This window comes from Periophthalmus magnuspinnatus, chromosome 1 (genome assembly GCF_009829125.3).
Source record: "Periophthalmus magnuspinnatus isolate fPerMag1 chromosome 1, fPerMag1.2.pri, whole genome shotgun sequence".
NCBI lineage: Eukaryota > Metazoa > Chordata > Actinopteri > Gobiiformes > Gobiidae > Periophthalmus > Periophthalmus magnuspinnatus.
Genome location: NC_047126.1, coordinates 734,112 through 743,166, shown reverse-complemented (window position 1 = coordinate 743,166; position 9,055 = coordinate 734,112). Strand labels below are relative to the sequence as shown.

Genomic DNA, 9,055 nt, shown 5'->3' with positions numbered 1-9,055 from the left:
TGCTCTGAAGGGGGAGGGGCTTAGCACAGAGAGCAAAGAGAGAAGAGACTGTTTTCAGTGAATTTATCATTTTCAAAACAATAAAAAGTAGCACAGTGCTAGCAGATTAAAGTACGTACGAGTAAAATATCCCCTCTTTAAAGCTGCACTACGAAACCTTTCTTTTGCGTGAAATGTTCCACAGTAGAGCATTAACATTCACTCTCTCCATTGCAACAAGCTGCTGATCCCTCTAGACCACGTTACAGGTCGGCTCTGCAGAGAGGCGAGCCCGTTTACAGTAAGAATGCACGTTTCAGACAGTATTTTTGTGCAATAGTCGATTATATGGAAGGTAGATGAGATTAAAGCCTTACTGCGGAACATTTTAGGCAGAGCAATAACACCTCCATGGACACAGGCAGGTGACAGATCATCCACTGGAAAAGTTACACAATACAGCTTTAATAAACCACGTCTCACTACACACGTCACCGCTGATTAAGGTCGGCCATGTTTGTTTTGACACAAATGGAACGCGGCTCTGATTGGTTCATCCACCTGTCAATCACTCCCTCTGGATCCACTGCTGTGTGAAGTTTGGTCAGAGGCTGCTGTCCTACCTGGACAGGTAAGTGAAGACCTGTTGATAAGGAATATTGAAGTGATTGATGCTTTGCCGCTGATGTCATTCTCTGGGGGGGTGACGCTAACTAGAGGCACTGCTCTGTTTGAAGCTCTGTTAGACTTTAATCTGAGCTTTTAAAACAATCCGACTAAGCTGGAGCTACACCAGATGAGCTGATGTCTGCTGTTAAACAAGTCCGGCTCAAAGAACATTACAGTCTCAAGCTAGCATTAGCATTAGCATTAGCATTAGCATTAGCCAACAGTTTTTCAGTTAGTCACTTGTCGTTTAAATCCATTTTGCGTTTATCAGGCCATGTTTGCTGATGTGTGATTTGTGTCTCCGTGGTAACCGCTGAACATTTCGCCAAAGAGCTTCATGCAGGACAACCCCAGAGTGATCGCTGCAAAGTATCGATATATGTTTTTCATGTAAAAATAAAAAAAACGTTTATTTATGTTCTTTTCCGTTGTGATTGAACAACACCTCGTATCACCATCATGTCCACACTCACACGTACACGGGAGGTGTCTTGCCCAATGGCACCACAACAGTGCCTGTAATGCTCTGTAGGGGGCGCTGTAAAGCAGAGTCCTGACCTGGTTCCAGATCAAGTCTGGATCGTTTACGCCAGACTTCTCTGCCGCGGTTTGATCCTCGGGTAGATCTAAAAGGTCAAACAGTCATATGGTTAAAACTGACACACGTGGAGCTGTTTCTCACGTTTTTTGGAGGGTGGTACGAGGCTCCGCCCACGAGCCTCAGTCACCCATGCACCCACACGACAATTAAATAAAATACCCCATAGAAGTAAATACCCATTTTTAACACATAGATGTAAAATGACACTTGAGACTCTTTCATTATCGTTGTATTTTTGTCTTTTCTCTTATTACGGTAATTTTCAGTCGTCACTTTTGTCATTTTGGAACAGTAACAGAAATACTGCAGAATGTGCAACTAACCACAAGGTGGAGCCAAGGTGTCTCTTACTTACACTCCTGGAGTTGTGTTTTGTTTCATTCACACATGTTTGACACTTTATTATTAGTCCACCACAATTCCACCTTGTGATGTCATCAAGTGGTAGTTTAAGTGAACAGCTCCTTTTACCTTTAGTTCAGTCGAGATAAGTGACAACTCCAGGACTGAAATGATCCAAATGATTCTATAAATGAGTTTAAAAACACAGTGGAGCACTTCCTGTATCACCACATGATGACATCACAAGGTGGAACAGAATTTTTTAGAATTTTTACTAAACCAGGTCTCTAGTGGCAGGTGACTGTGGTCTTACCCCGAGCAGGTTTCTGGGGACGTAGCCCTCTCCGTGTGCTCCTTGGACCCACCACCAGAGGGCGTCACTGCTCTGGTCCTGGTCCCGGTCTCTCCTCAGGACAGTAACACAGTCGCCCTCTCTCAGCTGCAGCTCGTCGGGTTCTTCTGCCTCAAAGTCCCAAAGAGCGAAGACCTGACCACGGTTCATCACACCCATCTTCTCCTGCACGCCTGCAAGACCAGAACAGGGTCTGAACCAGGCCTGAACCAGGTCTGAACCAGGTCTGAACCAGGCCTGAACCAGGTCTCACCGTAGAGGAGCTGTGAGCACTGAGCGTAGCCGTCCTCCTGCTCCTCACACTTTTCAGCTGCAGTTTGAGAGTCGCTCTGAGTCCAGGCGAAGACGGCAGCTCCAGACTCCACCAGGAGTTTACAGACCGGAGTGTTATTACAGGAGGCGGCGCAGTGCAGCGGCGTCCTGAGGACAGAGACCGGGTTAGGACCAGGACCAGGACTGGACCGCGACTAAATCGGGGCTAAACAAGGACTAAATCAGGTCCATCCCGGGTCCAGGCTCACCATCCGTCGCTGTCTGCTGCGTTCACGTTGACCCCAAACTGGACGAGGAAGCGGACGATGTCGGAGTGTCCGGCGCAGACGGCGTTGTGCAGTGCGGTGATGCCCTCGTCATTCGCTGCACTCGGGTCTGGGACCTGAGAATAACCCATCCTTCAGTGACTCTGGATTAAACCAGGACTGGACCAGGACTGGACCAGGACTGGACCAGGACTGACCTCATAGATGACTCTCTGGACCAGGTCAAACTCTCCCTCCAGAGCCGAGTCCAGCAGCAGAGAGAGCGGATTGAACCGGACTCGAAGATCTCCTCTGGTCCTGTCGGAACCAGGAACTCGGAGGATAGACCTCAGGACCTGAGACACAAGACAATAAGACCAGGACTAAACCAGGACTAAACCAGGACTAGAAGACCAGGACTGAACCAGGACTAAACCAGGACTAAACCAGGACTAAACCAGGACTAGAAGACCAGGACTGAACCAGGACTAAACCAGGACTAAACCAGGACTAAACCAGGACTAGAAGACCAGGACTGAACCAGGACTAAACCAGGACTAAACCAGGACTAAACCAGGACTAGAAGACCAGGACTGAACCAGGACTAAACCAGGACTAAACCAGGACTAAACCAGGACTAGAAGACCAGGACTGAACCAGGACTAAACCAGGACTAAACCAGGACTAAACCAGGACTAAACCAGGACTAGAAGACCAGGACTGAACCAGGACTAAACCAGGACTAAACCAGGACTAAACCAGGACTAGAAGACCAGGACTGAACCAGGACTAAACCAGGACTAAACCAGGACTAAACCAGGACTAAACCAGGACTAGAAGACCAGGACTGAACCAGGACTAAACCAGGACTAGAAGACCAGGACTGAACCAGGACTAAACCAGGACTAAACCAGGACTAAACCAGGACTAAACCAGGACTAAACCAGGACTAGAAGACCAGGACTGAACCAGGACTAAACCAGGACTAAACCAGGACTAAACCAGGACTAAACCAGGACTAGAAGACCAGGACTGAACCAGGACTAAACCAGGACTAAACCAGGACTAAACCAGGACTAAACCAGGACTAAACCAGGACTAGAAGACCAGGACTGAACCAGGACTAAACCAGGACTAAACCAGGACTAAACCAGGACTAAACCAGGACTAGAAGACCAGGACTGAACCAGGACTAAACCAGGACTAGAAGACCAGGACTGAACCAGGACTAAACCAGGACTAAACCAGGACTAAACCAGGACTAAACCAGGACTAAACCAGGACTAGAAGACCAGGACTGAACCAGGACTAAACCAGGACTAAACCAGGACTAAACCAGGACTAAACCAGGACTAGAAGACCAGGACTGAACCAGGACTAAACCAGGACTAAACCAGGACTAAACCAGGACTAAACCAGGACTAAACCAGGACTAGAAGACCAGGACTGAACCAGGACTAAACCAGGACTAAACCAGGACTAAACCAGGACTAAACCAGGACTAAACCAGGACTAGAAGACCAGGACTGAACCAGGACTAAACCAGGACTAAACCAGGACTTACTTCTGGCGGTTGCCATGGTGACCGCAGACCAGTCTCAGTTCGGTCCCACGTGGCCTGTCCAGACTCACCCGGGGGAGGGGGCGGGGCCTGCAAATATCTGAGGGCGGAGTCACCGATGGGGATTCGTGGAGGCAGAGGGGGTGGAGTCAAGGCCTCATCGGGACTCTGCAGTAAGAAAGAGATAAGAGGGAGGGCATCTGACACACGGGGAGGGCATCTGACACACGGGGAGGGCATCTGACACACAGGGAGGGCATCTGACACACGGGGAGGGCATCTGACACACAGGGAGGGCATCTGACACACGGGGAGGGCATCTGACACACAAAGGGAGGGCATCTGACACACGGGGAGGGCATCTGACACACAGGGAGGGCATCTGACACACGGGGAGGGCATCTGACACACAAAGGGAGGGCATCTGACACGGGGATAACTATCATAACTTACTTCTGATTCAAAATACTCTTTGTCCTTTGCTGTCTTCTCCACAAACGTTCTTCCAGACCCCTCCAGAGTCCTCTCTTGGGTGCTCCCCTGTGTGCTCCCCTGGGTGCTCCCCTGGGTGCTCCCCTGGGTGCTCCCCTGGTACCGCAGCCGCAGCAGATGGGGGGCGCCGTCCTGTTCGCATAGAGACGAGCGTTTCTTCAGGGGGCGTGGCGCGTGCAGAAGCCCCGCCCTCAGCCCGCACGACAGGAAAGGGAGGAGCTTTGTGGGGCTTAGGGGGCGTGGCTGACATGACTCCTCCCCTGTCACCGTGGAGACAGGCTCAGGGTCACCGTGGGAACAGAACTCCGCATCTGACGCAGATCCGGTGGGTCTGACTATTCTGTGTTCTACAGAGAAAAGTAAAGACGCCACGAAGAAAAGACTTAAACACGATTTTGATGCTACAGAAAAGACTCGTTATCCAATACCACAATGATTAAAGAGGAGGTATTTACTTCTGTGGGGTATTAAAGAGGAGGTATTTACCTCTGTGGGGTATTAAAGAGGAGGTATTTACTCCTGTGGGGTTTTAAAGAGGAGGTATTTACTCCTGTGGGGCATTAAAGAGGAGGTATTTACTTCTGTGGGGTATTAAAGAGGAGGTATTTACTTCTGTGGGGTATTAAAGAGGAGGTATTTACTTCTGTGGGGTATTAAAGAGGAGGTATTTACTTCTGTGGGGTAGTAAAGAGGAGGTATTTACTTCTGTGGGGTATTAAAGAGGAGGTATTTACTCCTGTGGGGTATTAAAGAGGAGGTATTTGACTTCTCTGGGGTCACCTCTGGCTCTGCTCCGGGGCAGAGTGCCTTGTCCCAGCTCGTACTTGCCCCTTGCTCCAGACGTGTACAGGGAGAGGATGGACGCCGTGGTGATGACCGGAGGGGGCGTGGCCTGTTCTGGGGGTGGGGCCTGGGCGGTGTCGGGGGTCAGAGGTCGTACAGCGGCAGAAGGCGGGGCTCGGTGTTTGGGCAGAGGCAGCATACTCGACCTGAACTCTGAGGTGTCAATGGACTTTCGAGGCAGAGGAGGAGGCGCGGCGGCCATGTTGGCGTCCCACTGAGAGAAAATGCAGAGAAGCACAGACGGGACAGAGTGAAGTTTAAATCATGTCAGAATAATGTAAATAAGGTAACGCCGCTCCCCGCTCATCAAACCATGATCGCCATGTCCATTTATATGTACAGTCTGAAACAAAACGTTACCTGTCTGTCCCAGTGCTGGAGATCTGGGACGTGATTGGTCCGCAGAGGCACAGGGGGCGGGGCTTCATTCAGGTTCGGCTCGCTGTGATTGGCCCGTGCAGGCAGCGGATGTGGAGCTTCACTGACTGCGAGACACACAGCGTTAGCAGCAGAGTAAGAGAGAAACCATCAGACCGTCGCGTCGCACCGTCGCGTCGCACCAGAGCGTCAGACTAGAGCATCGCACCGGAGCGTCGCACCGGAGCGTCGCACAAGAGCGTCAGACTAGAGCATCGCACCGGAGCGTCGCACCGGAGCGTCGCACAAGAGCGTCAGACTAGAGCATCGCACCAGAGCGTCGCACCGGACCATGGACCAAACCAGGGCTTTACCTGGGCCGGGTTTAGCTGGTCTTGGTGGAAGCCTCAGTCCGGACTCTAGAGCCTGGAGGTAGTGCCCGACTGCAGCCACACGAGCTCCCTGAGACAAAACAAAAGACATTAAAGCGATTTATTTACCCGGACTGGACCAGGACTGGACCAGGACTGGACCAGGACTGGACCAGGACTGGACCAGGACTGGACCAGGACTGGACCAGGATTAGTTTAAATGGACTAAATGTGTGACAGGTCTGCATTCACACGTGTTTGGTTTGGTCCTCCTGTGCTCTCGTTTAGTCCAAATGTAGACTTGGTTTAGTTCTGTTCTAGTAGATTATAAATGTGAACATGACCTCTATGTCTGATTTAGTCCTGGTTCAGTCCTGTGGTAGTCTCTAGTCCTGGTTTGGTCCTGGTTCAGTCCTGGTTCAGTCCTGGTTTTGTCCTAGTTTAGTCCTGGTTTTGTTCTGGGTCAGTCCTGATTCAGCCCTGGTTTAGTCCTGGTTTAGTCCTAGTTTAGTCCTGGTTTTGTTCTGGTTCAGTCCTGGTTCAGCCCTGGTTTAGTCCTGGTTTAGTCCTAGTTTAGTCCTGGTTTTGTTCTGTTCAGTCCTGGTTCAGTCCTGGTTCAGTCCTGGTTCAGTCCTGGTTCAGTCCTGGTTCTGACCTGGTTCTCCTTGTGTCTCTGACTGTTCTTCTTGCTCCAGAGCTTCTGTCTGAGTTGGTTCAGTCTCTGCTCCGTCAGCACTGAGTCCCTCTGACGGTTCAGAGTCCGGATCTAGGACCAGAGAGAGACGGGGTCATTGATGTCATTGTGTTTCTTTAGATGTTCCGTAGTATGGCATTAAACTGTCCCTCACTCACATTTACAATAAAATGAACCTAGAGTCAGAACTAAACCAGGACTACACCAGGACTAAACCAGGACTAGACCAGACCTGTAGCTCTCGTTGGAGGCGGGACTTCAGCTGTCCGTCAAATCGCATTCTCCGGAGCAGCTGCAGCTGATTGGTCAGTCTCTGCACAGACGCCGCTGCATCCAGCAGCTCCATGTGCTTCATCTGGAACAGAGCCGTGATCTGCTCCACCTCCTCTGCAAAAAGGTTTAGACCAGGTTTAGTCCAGGTTTAGTCCAGGTTTAGACCAGGTTTAGTCCTGGTTTAGTCCAGGGTTAGTCCAGGTTTAGTCCAGGTTTAGACCAGGTTTAGTCCAGGTTTAATTTAGTCCAGGTTTAGTCCTGGTTTAGACCAGGTTTAGTCCTGGTTTAGTCCAGGTTTAGACCAGGTTTAGTCCTGGTTTAGTCCAGGTTTAGTCCTGGTTTAGTCCTGGTTTAGTCCAGGGTTAGTCCAGGTTTACTTAAAGGGTAGATCAGGATTTAAACCAGGAGTAGACTCGATGACTTTGTGTCTTCTCTCCTTCAGTGTCTCTGGGTTAAACCTGTCAGGACCAAAGGACCAGATCTGAGCCACAGTCCTGGACATGGGGACCAGACCAGGACTAGACCACAACTGGACCAGGACGGGACCAGGACTGGACCAGGACTGAATCAGATCCAAACCAGGACTAAACCAAGACTGGACCAGGACGGGACCAGCAGATAATTTTAACACACTAAGGCTTGTTTACATCTCTGACCTAGTATTTAACCACCGACATCTGGAGCTGAGTCTAAATCCAGTCTAAACCGGGTCTAAATCTGGTCTAAATCTGGTCTAAATCTGGTCTACACCAGGTCCAGATGGAGCTGTGTTTACGAGTAGAGGGATTATAAGGAGATATTGTTTATGTAAATCTACCATGAACCCTACAGCTGTGAGAACCAAACCAGGACTGAACCAGAACTGAACCAGGACTAAACCAAAACTAAACCAGGACTGAACCAGGACTAAACCAAAACTAAACCAGGACTGAACCAGGACTGAACCAGGACTAAACCAGGAACGTCTCAGAATGTTCCACACACCTGCTTTAGTGTTTCGAGCTCTTTTGCTCTCCCCTGGGCCCCTCATAGCTCGGATCTTCTGGAGTTTGGTTTCGTAGATTTGGGATTTTTCTTGGACTTTTGGATCCGTCTCCTGTTCGTGCCTCAGATGCTGCTCCTGAGAAATGTTCACAAACTGAAACTGTAGTCTAATCAAAGAAGAACCGAACCAGGTCTAAACAAGGATTAAACCAGGTCTAATCCAGATCTAAACCAGGTCTGTACAGCCCGGGCTCCGCCTCTCACCTGTCCGGCGTGGGTCATGTGATCTGCCCCGCCCCCTCCTGGAACACAGAACCACAGGTGAGACTAGGAAAGGATTTAAACCAGGACTAAACCATGAGTGGGATCTGACCATAGTGGCAGTCGGTCTTTCCGGGCTCCTGACAAAGTTCCAAAGCCTCGGGACTCACTGGGACCTCACTGAAGTCCTCCAGGTCTGGACTCTGGAAGACCCTCAGGAACATCTGAAGAACCAAGAGAGGAACCAAGAACTGAACCAGGACCAGAACAGGACTAGATCAGGACTAGAACAGGACTAGATCAGGACGAGATCAGGACTAGAACAGGACTAGATCAGAATTATAACAGGACTAGAACAGGACTAGATCAGGATTAGAACAGGACTAGAACAGGACTAGATCAGGACTAGAACAGGACTAGATCAGAATTATAACAGGACTAGAACAGGACTAATACAGGACTAGATCAGGACTAGAACAGGACTAATACAGGACTAGATCAGGACTAGAACAGGACTAATACAGGACTAGATCAGGACGAGATCAGGACTAGAACAGGACTAGATCAGAATTATAACAGGACTAGAACAGGACTAATACAGGACTAGAACAGGACTAGAACAGGACTAGATCAGGACTAATACAGGACGAGATCAGGACTAGAACAGGATGGAACCAGGACTTGACCAGGACTTGAAAAGGTCTAAACCAGAAATAGACCAGGACTAAATCGAGACGACATCAGGACTGAACCAGGAC

At 49.8% G+C, this 9,055-nt stretch overlaps 1 protein-coding gene across 1 annotated transcript; it reads right to left on the bottom strand.

The window, feature by feature from the left end:
* Window positions 1-1,232: 1,232 nt before the first annotated feature.
* Window positions 1,233-8,521, bottom strand: LOC117378721 (apoptosis-stimulating of p53 protein 2-like). The gene is made up of 15 exons (XM_033975386.1): window positions 8,410-8,521; window positions 8,301-8,338; window positions 8,037-8,172; window positions 7,012-7,166; window positions 6,741-6,851; window positions 6,089-6,176; window positions 5,718-5,842; window positions 5,295-5,571; window positions 4,476-4,861; window positions 4,026-4,190; window positions 2,680-2,817; window positions 2,465-2,598; window positions 2,197-2,363; window positions 1,905-2,116; window positions 1,233-1,274 (listed from the first exon to the last, which is right to left on the bottom strand). The coding sequence occupies exons 1-15, from the start codon at window positions 8,519-8,521 to the stop codon at window positions 1,233-1,235; spliced, it is 2,286 nt and encodes a 761-aa protein (XP_033831277.1).
* Window positions 8,522-9,055: the final 534 nt, after the last annotated feature.